This window comes from Myxocyprinus asiaticus, chromosome 48 (genome assembly GCF_019703515.2).
Source record: "Myxocyprinus asiaticus isolate MX2 ecotype Aquarium Trade chromosome 48, UBuf_Myxa_2, whole genome shotgun sequence".
Taxonomy (NCBI): Eukaryota; Metazoa; Chordata; class Actinopteri; order Cypriniformes; family Catostomidae; genus Myxocyprinus; species Myxocyprinus asiaticus.
Genome location: NC_059391.1, coordinates 6,277,925 through 6,297,842, shown reverse-complemented (window position 1 = coordinate 6,297,842; position 19,918 = coordinate 6,277,925). Strand labels below are relative to the sequence as shown.

Genomic DNA, 19,918 nt, shown 5'->3' with positions numbered 1-19,918 from the left:
AGGTCGTTCCACCAACGTGGTATGATGAAGCCGAAAGTCCGGGAAAGTGTTTTGGTGCCTCTTTGTGTTGGTACAACAAGGCGACATTCCTTAGCCGACCGCAGGCTTCTAGTGGGCGCGTAGGTCTGCATAAATTATTTTAGGTATGCTGGAGCAGACCCAGTAACTGTTCTGTATGCCAGCATCAGAGCCTTGAATTTGATACGTGCATCAACCGGTAGCTAGTGGAGAGAGACAAGGAGTGGTGTAACATGTGCTGTCTTTGGTTCATTAAAGACTAGACGTGCACATAGAGCAAAAGCTACAAATAGACAACAAGTGTACACAAAGAACGTTTTATTTTTCTGTTATTGCTATTATCAGATGACGTGTCAAAATGATGAATTTGGCTTATTAACACTAAATTGACAATTTTCTAGTCCGAGTTTCACATCCTTTGATGAAACAGTCTGCGCTTTGCTCTGCCATTCATGCGCGTGCCGGTATATGTTGGAGCACCGGTGTTTGTGGCAATGCATGCATGAGATCTCCGATGGGCTGTGCAGACATTGCTGACTTTTAGATTTGGGTCCAGATGGGTTTGAAACAAACTGCCTTCGGGTCTAATTTTATCAGGTCTGTCTTGGGTCGGGTCTTTCTTTTTTTTCTTTTTTCTTTATGCACATTGGGTTCGGGTAAGAACTGATTCGGGTCGGGTACAGATCTTAGGACCCAAGAAGACCTCTAGTCTGTACAGCTAGAGTTTCACTTACTGCCCCCTGCTGAAAACAGGTGGTACTTTAAGCTTGAATTGCTCTCTATTTTGTAAAAAAGATAGAATGCTGGCTAATTGGATAACATTCATACAAAATAAAGAGTATAATTTTTACAGATTGTAAACAATCCTCTACTTCTTTTCTAAGCTATCAGACTTATTGCGTTTTATTTCACAGGAGTGCCGTGGAAGCTACACGTGTGGCTGGAGTCGTTACGCAGCGCTCAGCAGAAGTCCAGAGCTGGAGTCACTCTATCCCTCCTCAGAGACTTCACCTCCATCAAAGAAGAAGACTACTGCGAGGAACTAATCTGTGTCGGCTTTCCTCTGATGTTTAACATCCTGAAAAACAGCAAGGTACTAAACCTTTTTGTAAATTTTTGTGATAAAAATTGGACTTTGTGTTTATATGCCTTTAATAACTGTTATTAAAAGTACATGGTATATTATAAAGAATTACAGGTAAACAAACTTCTCCCTTTCTCTCTTTTTCTCTGTAGAATGAGGCAATAATCCAACAGCTGGGCATCATTTTCAGTCACTGTTATGGTCCTGCTCCTCTTCCTTCTATCGTGGAAAAGAAAGCAACTTTTTCTGCTCAACTTGGTAATTGACTCCATCTTGGTCCAGTTATATTTATGAATCAGCAACACTGACTGGATCCACTTAAGTTACATCGCCTGACTTACCCAACTTTTTCTCAGTAATTTTGATAATTTCGTTTTCATTAGTATCGTAGTGCACAAAATATTTACATTTCAGTTTTCATTCCTTTTTAATAATCCGTTTTTATTTCTGTTAACAACAGGGATGGATGGGCAGGAGTATCTGAGTACTTCAGTACAAGAACAGGAATTATTGATCATGAAAACAATAATTGTCTATTGATTATTTTTCACCTTCAAAACATAACGTATTTCAGTAACAACTATACACAAATGTGTTCAAAAAGCAGCCTCATTTTAAATTTTGCGATTGGTTACGTCAACATTTTCTACGATACCGTAGCACCTCAGGCCAAAGTATACTTTGGTTTTCCACTCCGCGGACACTCATCGATAATAGCGCCTGCCATTGACTGTACTAAAAGAGCATCACAAAGCTGTCATTGTGCGCATGCGTCAAACTCGTCCATATGGACTCGCGGTCAAAAGAGTATACTTTTGAAAGTCTGAGCATTCGACCATGTGTGCGACGTAATGCCGCGAGAAAAAAGAAGTATACCCTAGCACCTATTGGGTGCGGATTTACAGGACACTCAATGTCGGGCAAGTTACTAAAAGAAAGTAATTCACAACTCATTATAAATTATTTCTATAAAAATTGTAATCAGATTACTTTAATGATTACTTTGATGAAAAAGTGACTCGCCTCAATCCGGGTGGCGGAGGACGAATCTCATTTGCCTCCTCGTCTGAGACGTCAATCCGCGCGCATCTTATCATGTGGCTTGTTGAGTGCATTACCGCAGAGACCTAGTGCGTGTGGAGGCTTCATGCTATTCTCCGCGGCATCCACGCACAACTCACCACGCACCCCACCGAGAACCACATTATAGCGACCACAAGAAGGTTAATCCAACGTGACTCTACCCACCCTAGCAACCGGGCCAATTGGTTGCTTAGGAAGCCTGACTGGAGGCACTCAGCATGCCCTGGATTCGGACTTGCGACCTAAATTAACTTTTTTAAACACTTCACAGAAAAGATTGTCTTTCTGCTCAACCAATTCAAAATAATCTCTATTTCCTCCTTGTTCTTTGTCGCACACAAGTTATTAACTTATTTTTCTGTAATATTCTCATTATATTTCTATTATTTTAGATATATGTGTAATCCAAGTAATGTACTTAAAAGGAATTAACTTAACAAGTCAGTAACTGTAATGCATTACACTACTATTTTGACTGAAAGTTTGTTTATTACTGTAATTTATTACTTTGTAATTAGAACACATCCAACACTGGAGATGCTGAAAAAGCAACAAGACACGACGCAATGATCAAAGACGCAAAACCCATCCTCACCCCCAGTACTTTGCTGATTTATCTGTCAAGTACTCAACTAGACAAAATGCCCATCCGTTGTTAACATTTTGCTACTTGGTTTTCATTCAAATAAATAATCTTGCTATTGAGTAGATCTGAATTCTGAGATGTCTCTTTCTGCAGACCCTCACTTCCTGAACAATCCGGAGATGTCTGACGTGACGTTCCTAGTGGAGGAAAAACCATTCTACGCGCATGGCGTTCTGCTTCTCACAGCGTCTGAGAGGTGAGCCTGATATCTTTGTTAGCATGCACCACTAATAATTATAATTATAATGATTATTACACAAAGTGCCAGTTATGAATAAAGGGTGTTTTCTGCTCTGGGAACAGGTTCAAAACTCTGCTTGCTCAAAATGGGTCGGACAGCACTCAACCACGCAAGGACATTGAGATCAACAACATCAAGTACAACATCTTCCAGGTAACATCAGATGAAATCATGCCCAGTGGGCCATGTGGAAACAAGTGTTCCAAGTTCTAATCAGAGGTTAATTACTCTCACATTGTGTATATCCAGATGATGATGTCATACCTGTACTGCGGCGGGACGGAGTCACTGAAGATGGGCGTCTCAGAGTTACTGGAGGTAAGATAAACAAAACACAGTCCAGCTCAGACTCCAGAGCAAACTCCTCGAATATAGAGGGGTCACAAGGCAAATACGATCTTGGCGATTCATCCACGGTCGTATTTTGCCAATGAAACTCTAGTTTCCCTCAAGAAGAATAAAACAGAAAAGATAGTGGAAGTTTGATCTTGAATTACTGCAGTTAATGCTCAAGAGGTTCCTCTACATGAACAATACTACACATATTTTCTTCCTAGTATAGTTTATGTAGTGGGACCTTTCGAGTTTAATCTTGCAATGATTTAAGATTAAACTTCCACTATCTTTTCAGTCTTACTCTTCTTGGCCAGTATGATAATTTTGTAATTTTATGGCAACTGGTATTTAAACAAGATAAATGAAAGGATTAGTTCATTCAAAATGAAAAATTCTGTCATTACTCAACCTCATGTTGTTCCAAACCCGTATGACTTTCTTTCTACTTTGGAACACAAGCTTTAAAGAATGTTCACGTTACTCTTTTCCAAACATTAAAAGTGAAAGGGGACAGACAATTTTGAGCTTCTAAAAGGATGAAAAAGCACCATAAAGGTAGTCCATATGGTTTGTGTACTATATTCCAAGCCTTATGAAGGCATACAACAGATTTGTGTGAGGAACAGACTTAAATTTCTGCCATTATTCAGTCTCAAATCTCATTTGCGTATATTGTAATGAGCGTGCAATATCGCAAACAGTTTTTCCACTACTCCTCCTACAAATCTTGTCCAGTATTTTCCAAATTTGTTTCAGATGATCTTCAGGCCGAGCCGCACAAAATATGTCAAAGGATTTTCGATTTAAAAATTGGTATTCATCATTGCAACCATGATCTCAGCAATCATGGCAAGTTTGCTGACACTGTCACCTACTAGTAAAGAAATCCCATAAAATGGGCTGGTTTGAGTATTTCTGTAACTGCTGATCTCCTGGGATTTTCATACACAACAGTCTCTAGAATTTACTCAGAATGGTGCTAAAAACAAAAAACATCCAGTGAGCGTCAGTTCTGTGGATGGAAATGCCTTGTTGATAAGAGAGATCAACAGAGAATGGCCAGACTGGTTTGAACTGACAAAGTCTACGGTAACTCAGATAACCACTCTGTACAATTATGGTGAGAAAAATATCATCTCAGAATGCTATTCAGAGATGTGGGTTGGCGCTGTTTTGGCGGCACGAGGGGGACCTACACAATATTAGGCAGGTGGTTTTAATGTTGTGGCTAATTGGTGTATAATGGGTAAAATAAAGCATTTTGGTTAACGTCTGTTTAAATGCAATTGGAGTTCATACAATTAATTTATGTAAAAGTCATCTTTATGACTGGGCTCTGAAATATAAAACACTAGTATCTTAACTGTAAACTGGAGTGCTCGAGACAGTGTAAATATTCTACTACTGTACTGGTTCTTAAGTGTTTTTGTTTTGTTCATATACAATTTGTAATAAATATTCTATACTATAAATATTTCAACTTAAACTTACTTGTTCTGCAATAAACCACAACAGTAGTTAACTTGAAAGAGCAAATCCACTGTAGAAGCAGATAGTTCACACCAATCTCACTATAGCACCCCTTGTGGCAACGTTGATAATTGCACTCTGACACATTTTGGAACGCAACGGTGCATAAAATCCAGGGGCTTGGCCAGAAGGGTGGCATGTGGTGGAAAAAATGAGATGAGCGTTGCCACCCCACTTTCCACCCCAAGTCGGACACCTCTTGCATCCTGTAGATGGTGTGCAATGTTTTAACCCGTCCGTGTCGTGCATGGTCCATAGCAACGTTGTGCCGTCTGGCATACCCCTGATTAAATTGAGCTTGCGTAGCTAGAAGTCTGTCATAGCATTGGAAAAGAGCATCTTGGACATTCTGCTAAAATGTTTTTAGATTTTTTTTTCCCACGGGAGAATGTTGTATGTGTTTGGAATGACATGAAGGTGTGTAAATGATGACAGATTTGTCATTATATGTGAACAAACTCTTTAACCTGCAAATCCTAGTGTTTTAACTCATTCAAGCTTCATATTCTCTATTCTGTCTTCTTTAGTTGCTGTCAGTGGCAAGTTTGTTCCAGTTGGGGGCACTGCAGCGGCACTGTGAAATACTTTGTGCTCAAAGCATTGATCTTGACAATGCAGTGAACATCTACCACACTGCTAAGGTAAACGATATCATCGTATGTGTGCTGCATAAACTCTGAAATGCAAAATAAAGGAATAAAAATAAAAAATACTTTAGTGGATGTTACAATGATGGTATAATAATAATACCATGTTATTTACATGATAATACCAGGTATTTATGAGAATACCATACTGTAGGTATTCCCTTGGCACATGTCGAAAAACATAGTTTTTACATGGCAATACCATAGTACTTTTTGTTATAATTATAATGAGCATTCATTTTTACAAGAGATAAATGATTTGGTTAATGTTACTACCAAAATATCTCTCCAATAACTTATAATAACATTTTAACTTGTGCAATAAAACTTTTTTTGGGTTTTGTTTTTTGTCCCAGGCTCATGGTGCGGTGGAGCTCAGCACGTACTGTGAGGGTTATTTCCTACAGAATATGGCAGGTCTGTTGGAGAAGGATGCCTTCCGGTCGCTGATCCTGCTGTCCGGCACACGGAGCGCATCTGGAAAAGACTCTCTTCTGGAAGAGCTGGAGGCAACGTTAGCTCGCAGATTACACTCACTGCTGGTCACCTCTCGTGTGTAGAAGGAAAAGAGTGGAAAACGCAAGGAAATTCACAATAAAGACGATATAAAAGGACACAAAGGACATGAATGTGTTAATGTAAATACAACACATACTGAGGAAAGACGAACAAAAACCTATGATGAACTGACTGAAGGTTAAGCTTTGTGAAGAGTTTCATGAATTATCAAAAACATTATGTGCACGCAAGCTTTGGGGGCTTGTGATAAACAATGCAAGAATGTGTAAGAGTTTAAATTACATTATTAAATGCTGCAGCGTTATGTGGATAAAGTTATCAGAACTCAATTACATTATGATTGTGTCAAAATTGCGGACAACAGGTTTCCCAGTCTTTAATAGACGCCAGTACAGAGTTTGGCTAAAATGGGAGACTAGAGCATATTTTCCTCTCTTTTTTTTCCCTCCATTATTGTTTTTAAGCTAAGATATATCTTGTAATGGAAAAGAAATGGACATTTTCTATTTAAAGATGGGAGATTATTTAAGTTGCATTTTTATTTTTGCTTAATGCCAAGCAAATAAAATTATATATGAATAAATCTTGTTTTTAAGTCTGTCTTTAAATGATTTCTCTCTCAAAAAAAAAAAAAAACAATTATTGGTCATTTATATTAAAAAACAGCAACTAATTTGCATTTCTTTAAAGGTATATCCCTCAAAAATGAATTTTAATGTTGTACCAATCCAGTATCAGTTTCTTTCTTCAATTTGTAGACAGAAGATGCTTTTCAAATTGTATTTATTTTCATTGTATAGAAGGAAAAAAAAAAAGAAATGAAAATGAAAAGGTACTCAAAAGGGAGATTTTTCCAATATAATGTTGTTTCTTAAAAACTTTCTAACATGTAGGTTTATAGAAATATTATTTTAAATCATTTACAAAAAAAAAAAAAAAAAAACAAACAAACAAAAAAAAAAAACACAATTGAATGAGTCTTTGAGCTGGTTGGAGGTGAATTAATTGCAGAAACGTGTGTACAAATACATAAATACTGTGATTGCCATGAATGCATTAAAGGTGCCCTCAGCGATTCCTGAGAAACATTGTTGATATTCAAACTCAACTGTCAACACAAACACACCCCTCCCTTCAGTGCTCCTTTGGAAGCTCCACCCCCAAATTCATGCACGTGAGACGGTTTTACGGACATCAGCTCCAGACACTCACAACTCTCCTGCTACTAAATCTTAACATCACAAAAACAGCATAAACGGGTTCTGTGAAACATAGCAACATTTATGTTACCCATCTATAAAGAAGAAAAAGAGCAACGTCTGCATCCGTCTTCAAGCTTTTTACCTCTCGGAGGTCTCTCCACCTAGTTTATATTCGTCTGATCTTTTTCTCTTGGTCTGTTTCTCAGCCATTTGTCCTCAGGAGTTTAGAAAGTTCACATCAGCCAGATTTGCCGTCGCTCTTCTAATGAATTTCCCTCTCGCACTGCCCCCACCCCCCATCCTGTGCACGCTCAAGAACCACCCCCTGTTGCTGATTGGCTGGAGTAGTTTTGTGTGGATCGGTCTGATCCACTTTGTTTTTGTCCCATTTACAGACCCAGGGCTGTGTACAAATACTACATTTTTTTCAGCCCACCCACAGAACGGACAGCTATAGCAGACTGTGAGGAGATATTTGCAAAATTTGACAAAAAGTGTATTGGATTAGAATTACTGAGTGCACCTCAAAAGCCTTTGAATGTTCCATTTAAAAATGTGAGTGTGCTGCCACCTTCTGGTTATTCAGAGCACTGCTTGTAACCAGAATAAATTGACAGGCTGTAAAAGACTCTCTCTCCTCTATTATCTGCAGTAACTTAAACACACAAATAGTATGGAACAATGGGGTTAAAGGCCCCCCGGATTAAAAAACAAAACAAAAACAAAACAAATTGCAACAAAAACTACCGCAGCACCTTTCTTATCACCTGTTTGTCAATATACACTGCAATATTTTCCTGATCCATGAGGTCAACGTGCGCCAGGCCCGGCTGCGGCCTAACTTTACACCGAGGATCCACACAGATTTCTCTCTATGCAAATCCAACGCACACAAAACAAGAGTCACAACAGTAACCTGACCAGTCCAGAGGATCACCGCAACAGTGGAAGCCATCAATATCCAAAAACAAAACGACTGCAACTAGCTAACGGGACGAACACAGCGTAATGATAGATATCATAATTTTTTCAGAAGAGCTGCAGTCTATTTGATTTGGAGTTAAATCTCATGAGTAACCAATCGTTTCATTCTTTCTCCTTGAATTTTGCGGTCAGCTGCTAGACTGCTAAACACTGTCAAAGTCAAAGCTCAAAGTCAAAGCTTTTTTTATTGTCATGTGTACAGAGTACAGAGTACAATGAAATTCTTACTTGGTTGCATCTCGCAAAGCTGAGACAACATGTATGTGCAAAGAAAGCAAGACAAACGGAGTGACAGACAGCAAATTTACATAAGCTTACACAATAAAGCAATGTACATAGAGAATGTGTAGTGCAAATGTGTATAGAGCAGGGCTAGCCAACCCCGCCCCTGGAGAATATGCAGTGTAATGTATATGTAAAATGAGTATGCATATATGCACTCATATATTAATGTGTAATGTAAATATGTATATAAGTGTGTAATAAATAATTATAAATAGCAGCAGTATGTTGAGGTAGCAGCAATGTTAGAAAAAAAAAAAGCAGTTGCAGGCTGAACAGAAATAATAGTGCAAAAAGGTTGATGTAAGTGTTCTGAAATTAGTGCTAAATGATATTAAGTGTGCGTGTGAATGGGTCTATAAAGTAACGTAATAGATGTAACAGTATGACTGAACAGTCTTATGGCAGTGGTGTAGAAGCTGAGTGTTTAGTAAGGTGTTCCATCCGCATCGATGGAAAACTGCATGTAGGGGAACTGCTAATGGAACCGAAAGTCATGAAGATCATACGGTTCCGGTATTTTTTAAAGAATGGAACCGGTTCTAAACAAGAACTGGTTATCAGTACCCAACCATATGTTCAAATGCCAGTTGGATGAGTAACATGCTCTGTCTGTGCTGAGTGAACACATTAGTGAGGGTGAAAACTAGAGAATCATTGCAGTACATAAAGAGGGGTCCATTTATCCTTGCTAGAACAAGCAATTTCAGTGCGCAAACTGGCGAGCGACAGTGAATTCAGCATCCACAATATCTGTTTTGATTTTGTCCAAGAGTGGTTTAACAGTTTTACTGTCCAGAAATGCTACCAGGGTGGAGGGCACACAGAGTTTGGACCAACTGGCTGTTGCGTTAAAACCCTCTATGGACATGATGGAGAAAGAATCGCCATTGGCTAGTAAATTTTTGTTTTTACTTGCCAGACTTTTGACAACATGTAAGCATAATGCAACTGAAAACTAAAACAGCTATTAAGAAAACTGAGAAAGGGGGCATCATATATAATATACTGTGTGTGTGTGTGTGTATATATATATATATACAGTGTATATATACACTGGCAGCCAAAAGTTTGGAATAATGTATAGATTTTGCTCTTATGGAAAGAAATTGGTACTTTTATTCACCAAAGTGGCATTCAGCTGATCACAATGTATAGTCAGGACATTAATAACGTGAAAAACTACTATTACAATTTGAAAAAAAAAAAATTCAGATCTTCTTAAACTACTTCAAAGATTTCTCATCAAAAAATCCTCCATGTGCAGCAATGACAGCTTTGCAGATCTTTGGCATTCTAGCTGTCAGTTTGTCCAGATACTCAGGTGACATTTCACCCCACACTTCCTGTAGCACTTTCCATAGATGTGGCTGTCTTGTTGGGCACTTATCACGCACCTTACAGTCTAGCTGGTCCCACAAAAGCTCAATGGGGTTAAGATCCATAACACTCTTTTCCAATTATCTGTTGTCCAATGTCTGTGTTTCTTTGCCCACTCTAACCTTTTCTTTTTGTTTTTCTGTTTCAAAAGTGGCTTTTTCTTTGCAATTCTTCCCAAAAGGCCTGCACCCCTGAGTCTTCTCTTTACTGAAACTGGTGTTGAGTAACAAACGGGGTATATATATATATATATACACATCAATTAGCCACAACATTAAAACCACCTGCCTAATATTGTGTAGGTCCCCCTCGTGCCACCAAAACAGCATTCTGAGATGATATTCTTCTCCCCACAATTGTACAGAGTGGTTATCTGAGTTACTGTAGACTTTGTCAGTTTGAACCAGTCTGGCCATTCTCTGTTGACCTCTCTCATCAACAAGGCATTTCCGTTCACAGAACTGCCGCTCACTGGATGTTTTTTGTTTTTAGCACCATTCGGAGTAAATTCTAGAGACTGTTGTGTGTGAAAATCCCAGGAGATCAGGAGTTACAGAAATACTCAAACCAGCCCATCTGGCACCAACAATCATCCATGAGATTATCTAATCAGCCAATCGTGTGGCAGCAGTGTAGTGCATAAAATCATACAGATACGGGCATGACAGCCTAAATAGATAGAAGAACTGTGACAAATTCTCCAAGAAGCTTGGAACATCCTATCTGCCAACAACCAAGAAAAACTGTGTCCAGGTGTACCTAGGAGAATTGGTGCAGTTTTAAAGGCAAAGGTGGTCACACCGAATATTGATTTAGCTTTTTTATGTTTACTGGACTTTGGATGATGTTAATTGATAAATGAAAACTATTTATTTCATTATTTTTGAAGACATCTTCACTATGCAACATTTTTCACCCATGCCTAAAACTTTTGTACAGTTCTGTGTGTATATATATATATATATATATATATATATATATATATATATATATATATATACACACATACACACACACACACACACATTTATATATATTAGTTTTCATATATATGGTTTCATGCTATATATTATGCGAGATTTTACATTTTATTTTCATATTTTGTTTTTGATCCTTGTAATTTATAATTTATATGATGTCATCAAATTGCATTTTTAATAATGATACAAGCTGTTGTCACCATTTGAAATTTGATAAAAAATGTTTTTTTTTTTTTTTTTACAAAATATTCACAAGGTTGGAGACTAAATGAAAATAGAATTAATAGTTATATTATAAAAATAATAATTTAAGTGCTACTATATCAAAACTACTATGCAATTTATTTTTTACCAAACACTTGCATAGATGCAGCACAAGCCTATTTGTTAAATTCTTTAATATTTACAATGTCTTCAGAAGTTAAAATACTTCACAATGTATGATTGTGCCTTTTTGTAACATGTTTGCTTATATGCACTAGTGTGATTTGCAGTGTGTTTACAATGATATGTATAACAAGTGCTAAATTGGTACTGTCTCTAAGAGAACGGCTGCTCTGTGGGCAAGTATTTAGGACTGAATGAGCGCAGCACACATTAACGAGTGAGAAGTTGCACAGTTGTTTTCCCTCATCCGTGCAATATATGATTAGAAATAATGTTTCTTTTTAACTTTTTGATCACCAACAGACTGTAAATAACAGAAAGGATGTTAAAAGAGACATGAAATAAAAATGGGGTGCCTGGATCTAGTCTTTGGATACAAAATACAAGGAACAAAGCAAAAGGAAACTTACTTGATTAATGTGTAGGACTTGCTTGTACAAATATTTATTGTACTCATTCTCAAATTCAAATCTAAAAGCTCTTGAGTTTTACAACTCTTTTACCTTCTAACAGACGTATAACAGGCACGTTACTGGTCTGTAACCATGCTTTAAAACAGAGAATGTTGTGAAAACAATCCGGGGAAAAGTTTAACCAAAGTCAGCATTGACGTTGTAACATGCAATGTCAATGCCATTTCACGGCTGAACTAAAGTGTTGCTGATAGCGCGATCACAACAGATCTGGACCCACTGCAGCCAAATAAGTTCAATTTCCTTCAGGGCGTGCACTCACGAGACACAACACGCTGTAAAAGACGAGGCTGAATCAAGCTTCCTAATCGCCGCCTTCTTATTCAGTAAAAGGATCGCGGCGCTCAAGTTCTTCGACACTACATAACTAAATAAAAAAATTGGGCTAATAAAATATATATTTTAGTCACATAGCGCAAAATTTAGTCTCATATGTGAGTGGTTTACTCGCTATTCACTGAACCGTACCAAAATTTCTTAGATTACAGTATCCAAAGAGCTTAAGAAAAGTCTTTTACGTTCAGTCTCATCTGCTTTATTGTTCTGTCCTACAGAACTTTCCACAACAACCTGATTGAGACATTTATGCATGCATTTTCGATGTTTGGAAGTCGTCACTGGTTGCCCATCAATGCATTCCGCCCACAATGCTTCAAACTCACCGTCACATTTGAGAATCTGAATGCACTCACACACCATGCACAAGTTTAACGCCAGTGTTCAGTTTGGTTGATTCGGCTAGAAGGATCTTTGTTAGTGGGGTCCAGGAAGAGGAGAATCTGATGTACCATCACAGCTATGAACTTGAAATCTGCAAGTTACTGATTTTATTACTGTGCTGTATGTGCTGCTTGCGCATCATAGGCCTATGCCAGACAAAAAAATTCACAATGTTGTCATACAATGACAGACAGACACTGTTGCCAGATGACCTGTCCACCTTTGATCGAGGGGTCTTTTCAACATTTCACCATTGGGGAGCCTGGGGAGCTCAGCGAGTATTGACGCTGACTACCACCCCTGGAGTCGCGAGTTCGAATCCAGGGCGTGCTGAGTGACTCCAGCCAGGTCTCCTAAGCAACCAAATTGGCTCTGTAGCTAGGGAGGGTAGAGTCACATGGGGTAACCTCCTCGTGGTCACTATAATGTGTGGTTCTTGCTCTCGGTGGGGCGTGTGGTGAGTTGTGTGTGGATGCTGCAGAGGATAGCGTGGGCCTCCACACATTCTACGTCTCTGCGGTAACACGCTCAACAAGCCACGTGATAAGATGCACAGATTGACTGTCTCAGACGTGGAGGCAACTGAGATTCGTCCTCCACCACCCGGATTGAGGCACATCACTTCACCACCACGAGGACTTAGAGCGCATTGGGAATTTGGCATTCCAAATTGGGGAGAAAAATGGGAGAAAAACATTTCACCATTGTACTAAGCAGCCACAGTTGGTTTCTTCATAAATGTATACAGGTTGTCACACATTGATAAAATGCTCCAATGCATTCTCAGAGGACATTGTGTGCACCACCACCACATGCAACTGAAAGTTAAAACAGTGAATGCATGGCACTTCTTTGTTCAGTTTGTCCTGCAGAATCTTTTGCATACTCCTCTTCTCCCCAGACATCACCCTGGCATTGTCATAACATTGGCTTCAAATCTTTTCAGGGTTAAGGCCAACTTAACTCTGTTAACACAAGATTAGTTAACAACAAAGCATCCAATTCTCCAGTTGTTATCCATAGACAACAGCCACTTGTGGACTCCGTTGTGTTCGTTTAGGTAGCGAATAACGATGGAAATGTTTTCACAGCCTTTGGCATCTTTGGTCCTTTCTACCTTCAGTGTGTAACATGAGTTTCCTACCTCTTTCACAATTTCTTCAGTTACAAGTTCACTCATAAGTCCAATAATTGTATTTTGAATGCCATGTAACGAGTATGTGGCATTGGCAGGTATGGTGCTAAACACCACAGCAAGTTATTTGCCTTTTTGGAGAGTGTAATCCAACATGATCAAAATAAATAAATAAATAATAAAGTCCACTGCCCCCTTTTCCATGGAGTCAAAAGCATCCGATGAACCCTTAAGGGGAAGCCGTTGAAACAATAAACTCAATTATGTGAATTGACAAATTTTAGGACAGAAGGGCCCCTCACCACTTTTTTTTTTTTTATTGAATTTTAATTCATTTTCATTGTAAACAACCTTCCACTACATTTTTCCACACAAATTATGTTATCTTGATACACTTTGCAACCAAAGAAGAGCACATTTTCCTTAAGGGATGCCTTTAGCCCCTTTGTACCTTACACATGTAAGAGAGAAAACGTCAGCTGTCAGCTTGTCTCGGTTAATGATGTAACCCTGGTTCCCTGAAAGGAGGGAATGAGATGCTGCATAGCTGTGCAGCACTACTGATCTTTCACTGTTAAGAGACAGAGAGATGCACTTTCCTCCCTTAGGTCGGAAAATCCTGATAGTGTGGCACTGGGCTCCGCCTTATATACCCACAATGACACGGGCATGGGGGGGAGCTCTCACAGCGTCAGCTACTGACACAGTGTCTTGTTCCTCCTTTCAGGGAACCAAGGTTACATCAGTAATCGAGACCATTTCTCAAATGGGAAATGGTTTGTGATGGATCAGCAGTGGGTTCATTAAATTTTTGATGGAAATGCAACATTATATTAAATGATGATAATAATAATAATAATAATAATAATAATAATAATACTTACAAAAAAAAAAAAAAAAAAAAAAAAAAACTAGATCGATCAAACCCCAACCTCAGTGAGAAGCGTCATTTGACGTAATTTTCAAGATGGCACCTGGGTTACGCCAAAGCTAAAACCAAACTTTTAAGTATTTTAAGTATTCTATACATACGGCTGCTAAACACAAACACTCACTCACTATGACACACACAATCAAACACAGAAGACCTCAAACATTTCTATTAATTGAATGAGTTTATTGTTTCATTTTTTTTCTCTCTCTCTGAAATTGCCCACAGTTATGATATAAATGTGATTTTTACAACTTTAAATGCATGTTCCTGCTCTGCACGGACAAAGATTTTTTTCCATTGTCTGACGTCTAGCTTTGTTCAACTGTATAAAATAGGAAGGTTAACAACAGGTATTGCTTCATTATTGTTTAGTTAAAACAAGCAGTTTGTAAACTGGGGGTCGTGAACATCCACAACTTTCCTACTCAAGGTACATTGTACAGACAAAAGGAAGCATTTTATGAATACTTTATGATACTGTGTCAAAACTGCAAGCGAGCAACATAGCACATTCTGTTTTGTTGCACCGCGTTGCTTGCAGCGTAGGTTGTTAGTGCACAAGATATTAGAAAAAGTGACAGGAAAAGAGATAAAGAGAATGAAAAATTGCAAAATGACAGAGAGGTAAAAATGGAGGTGAAGGCAAGTGTCTTTCGATTTTCTTTGTTAAACAAGGAAAGCAGCTCTGAGAAACAGCTATTTTTTTTTATTTATTTTTTTTAGGAATTGTTACGTTAAAGCCATGCAAAGAAAATGCATGCATGCACACAGTAATACAAGTCAAAAGCAAAGAGCAGGAACAACCTTTGAGTTTCCCGAAGGCCAGAACATAATATAGTAGAACTGATCCAAAAACAGCTTGTTTTTGCTTGTCATCCATTGTACACACACAATGATATAAAGCTGACAGATATCAAGAAGTTCATACCCTTGCCATAGAGGCTAAACTACATTCTTAAATTACTGTTAAATCGCTTTTTTTGTTGGTTTGTTTGTTTTTAATTTAACATTTTGTCCTCGTTTTGAAGCTAGGAAAGAAAATTTTGTAAAGTCCAAGGTACTTTTATAAATCAAGACATGAGAAATGTTCTTTAAACAAACAAACCCGATACAAACGCATTATTGTCAGAAATAAATAACATTCGATTGCTCATAAGGACAGTGATAAAAACAAATATACATAAGGAAAATGTACAAAAATACTCACAAATGTATTTAACATTTTTGTATCTGCTGGTAGTGAACATGAGATATGATCAGAAAAAAGCATGGTATTTCAGTGTCTATTCAAACAGAATAAACAAAACAAATAGTTCTTTCACAAAATAAATACAGAAATTCAATGGTTAAAAGAATAGTTCACCCCAAAATGAAAACTCTTTATTTAAATATTTATTTATTTAATTATTAAATTACGACAGAATTTAATTTTGGGGTAAATTATTCGATTAAATAATGAAGACTGTGGCAACACAAGATAAAATCTATATCTACAACAGAACTAAACCTATTGTCACATCTAGACATTTTATTTATACATAATTATGTTCAATCTGTACAACAGAGATTCATTCATTAGGATAAATTCCTTCAAAACTATTCCCCTATCCCAACCCATTCATAGTCCCAATCCCTCTGAAATCACTATTTCAGTCCTTTTGCAGCAATGAATTTAGATCAAGTGAAATAAATAAAAAAGTTTGTACATGGAAACGATACAATCTGAAGAGAGTCCACATACCATCTGGACAAGCTCTGAAAGTCGTCTTTCTTTCCTTGTCGGTGTGTGTTTCTTTATTTTTTTGATGGTCATTATGAATCTAAGTGCAAACATCTTTTGTGTGTGTGCTTATGTCTATAATTGTGAGTGTATAGCTCTGTTCCAAAACCTAGTAAGCTGCCTTAATGTCTACTGCCAACATAAGCAGATGCCTTCAAAGAAGAAGTTCAGACCGAACACGTTATTGCATTAAAAAAGGCTAGACAAACTGCCTTGCGCAATTGTGCAGCACAACAAATTGAACAGAACAGAGGCATCTTGAGACCCAAAGTCTCTTTTAAAAGTTGAAGTCCTTTTAACTTGACATGAAGGACATCTTAAACATGCTGTGCTCCTGCACAAGGTGCTGAAAAAAACAGCAAGGTGCGGCACAATGGTCAAAGTCGCAAAATCGCGTTTGGTGTGAAAGGACCCTGAGGCTCATTACGAAATAAAAATGAAACCTCTTAAGTTACTATTCATCATATCAAAAGCACTCTGTACGCAACGCACACTAGAAACTTCTCTCGCAATTGATTTCAATAGTTTGCCGTTAGCATGTTGCTAAGCTAACCCCGTGATACTCTAATAAGCATAAAAACTACAAATACACAAATATAAGTTAAAATAGTCCTTTTTTAATTGGACTTATGTAGTTTTATTGGTATTTTTTGGTATTGAATGAATTATAAGTAAATGTATAATCAGCATTTCTCTTGCCTCATCCACCATCTTGTATAGACTTTTTTTGAAATGGAGCTTGTTTCAATGCATTCTTGGATTCCCTTCTCCACAAAAGATACATGCTGCCTACCTTTGGAACAGCGCTTACGTCAAGAGTGCACTTACGATGCCTTAAAATGCTGCCTCCATGGGCAGCTCACTATGTTTTGGAACAGAGCCTATGTTTGTGTGATGTGAACAGGTTAGGTTACTGAGATACAGGTAAGGGAGCACACAGTCAGTAGAAAGGGAAAGAGTGTGTGTTTTTGTATTTAAGTCCCAGTTGAGCACAGAGACACCGGAGAGCGGGAAGGGTAGGATGAAGCGTCCAATTCCTTGGTGACCTGCTTGTTCGTCATGAAAAGTGCCTTCGGTCAATAAGTGTCCATCATGGGAAGTGCAGGGAAGTGGGGGTGGAGTTTTAATAAGTTTTCTGGATAATTCCTAGTAGCAAAAACAAGCCGTCACAAAGGTCAGGAAAAGGCGAGGACTAAAAATGTTAAGAGATGTAAATATCTGGGGTAGAAACAACAGGGATATGGAAAAGGGCACAACGCAGTGGCAAAGAAGGTGATAGGGAAATGTGTCTGAATGTGTATACATTCTTTATACAGTCATTCCATTGTACAAAAGTTTGTCCAAGTATAAAGTCCATCATGTCTAAGATTCTGTAAATTTTTGAGTGCTTGTAGGTAAGTGTGTTTGAAAAAGCTTGATTTGATTGGTTTTAGGGCTTCTCCTGTATCCCAACCACCAGCTTGGCATTGTCCCTGGGGTTGCCCGCTGGGCATTTAGAGTTACTAGGCTGAGGATCATGGCCATGAGCGTTTGGTGGGTGTCTGTTGGGCGTGCCAGGTGGAACAGGCACCTGGCCATTCTTCTCGTCTGAAAAAAGTTGTTTAATTACGTCAAAGAAGTTACTCAATGGGCTGCCTAGGTACACAGACAGGAAGAAAAGGAAGAAAGAGAGAACAAATAGAGAAATGAACAATGGGTTCACATGAGGAGAAGTGGACAGAGAGGGAAAATGTGAGGGGAAAGGAACTTTGAGGGCCACATTTATGTAATGCTGTGATTGATCATTCCTATTGCAACTGTAAATTCTGTATAAGATATGGGGATTCTCAGCTGGCTTAAACCAGCTTAAGCTGGCAGCTATGGTAGCTGGTTTCTAGATGGTCCAAGCTAGTTTATGACTTGCGGTACTTTCAAAGAATACATTTTATCAGTATGTGTATTCCCTGGAAATTAGGGGTGCCAACTGTATCGTATTAGCTGGGACGTCCTGTATATTAACCCGAAATGAAGACGTCACGTATTGATGCACTCAAAATTAGCAAGCAACCCGAATTTACCTGGCAAATCCTTGGCAGCTACGGTAGCGGGTTTCTAGATGGTCCAAGCATCCCAAATACACGTGGCAAAAACTTGGCAGCTATGGTAGCGGGTTTCTAGATGGTCCAAGCTAGTTTGCGACTCACGGTGCTTTCAAAGTATTGACCTGTTTCATTTGACGTCAGTGTATGACCACGCCGCCATGTTTGTGACCAACATTCCATATACCTTCATTGTGCTGAGCTGTGAGATGTGACATAAACCTTCTTCAGGAGTTAAAAGAAGCTCCTACATTCATACAGATGGGATCAACACAGATGTTTGTTAATACTGTGACTAAATCAGACCAGAAAACAACACAAAAACATTTGTAACTTCTGAATGAGAGATGTTTACGGTGATGTACTGGTAGGCATGTGTACTCACCGGTCACACAGCCGACCTACAGAGATGAATCGCTGATAACAATATTTTAAATGTCCGCAAAAGTTCAATTTGCCAATATTTGTGCTGTCTTCAGACCTGTATGAACTTTTCCTGGGACTTGGCATGGATCAAAAGCAATTTTTGATGGGTTTTTTTTTATATCGTTTTTCGGGTGTTTTTCCATTCACCGCCATTGTTTCCTTCCACTGATGGTCACAAATATGGAGATTGCGGGGAAAAGTGACGTCACTGAAACAGGTCAGTACATTTTATCAGTATGTGTATTCCCTGGAAATTAGGGTTTCCAAATGTACCGTATTAGCTGGGACGTCCTATATATTGGCTGAACTGAAGATGTCCCGTCTTGATGCGCTTGAGTCTCGAATTTGCTTGGCAAAAAATTGTCAACCCTACTGGAAATCAACCCATATGACGTTGCTAGTGCCACGATTACGAGCTGAGCAAAAAGAACATCATGTAGCTACAGAATCATAGAGTACGTTTACATCCACACCAATATGCTAATAGCTACCAAATATCATCTTATTCAAAAAAACGGACAAAAGCAAGAAAACACATGCTGTCACTTTATTAAGCATAGTCAGTGTAAGATTGTGCTTGTAAACATGGTCATAGTGTAGTTTATGTGGTTGACAAGCCAACTACCAGCTTGTGGGAACCTGTCTGGCAAACCTTGCAGACCATCTTGGACCAGCTACCATGTTCCAAAAACAAGCTTAAACACCTTAATCAAGTATGACCTGTTTTTTTTTTTTTTCTTTTTTTCCAACAGGACACTTTATGGTCAACCAAGATGATCTACCAGTTCAAACAGGTCCCCACCAGCTGGTCAACCATCCAAACCAGCTTGGACCAGCTAAAACGAGCTGCCATGCTCCAAAACACACCTACCATTCTAAGTTGGTTTTAACAGGATATTCCAGCATTACCTGGATTCATATGGTTTCATATAGACCTAAATGGCTAGGCAGTCTAGGTTAAGGTGGTAGCTATGTTTAGAAACATGGCAGCCACTTTTAGCTAGTCCAAGCTGGTTTAAAAGGTTTACAAGTTGGACTGCCTGCTGGTGGGGA

At 38.5% G+C, this 19,918-nt stretch overlaps 2 protein-coding genes across 5 annotated transcripts in view; one reads left to right on the top strand and one right to left on the bottom strand.

Annotated features, from left to right (window-relative positions):
• Positions 1 to 6,699, top strand: part of LOC127437077 (ankyrin repeat and BTB/POZ domain-containing protein 2-like) — a 78,387-nt gene extending 71,688 nt beyond the window's left edge. The window contains exons 11-17 of the mRNA XM_051691721.1: positions 933 to 1,111; positions 1,255 to 1,360; positions 2,925 to 3,027; positions 3,135 to 3,225; positions 3,322 to 3,390; positions 5,466 to 5,579; positions 5,942 to 6,699. Coding sequence (XP_051547681.1) covers positions 933 to 1,111; positions 1,255 to 1,360; positions 2,925 to 3,027; positions 3,135 to 3,225; positions 3,322 to 3,390; positions 5,466 to 5,579; positions 5,942 to 6,145 — 866 coding nt within the window. The 3' untranslated portion in view covers positions 6,146 to 6,699. The remainder of the gene's footprint in view (positions 1 to 932; positions 1,112 to 1,254; positions 1,361 to 2,924; positions 3,028 to 3,134; positions 3,226 to 3,321; positions 3,391 to 5,465; positions 5,580 to 5,941) is intronic.
• A 10,826-nt stretch (positions 6,700 to 17,525) lies between these two features.
• Positions 17,526 to 19,918, bottom strand: part of LOC127437078 (serine/threonine-protein kinase BRSK2-like) — a 303,325-nt gene continuing 300,932 nt past the window's right edge. For all 4 annotated transcript variants that reach the window (XM_051691722.1, XM_051691724.1, XM_051691723.1 and 1 more), the window contains one exon: positions 17,526 to 17,996. In XM_051691722.1, the coding sequence (XP_051547682.1) occupies positions 17,791 to 17,996 (206 nt within the window). In that variant the 3' untranslated portion in view covers positions 17,526 to 17,790. The remainder of the gene's footprint in view (positions 17,997 to 19,918) is intronic.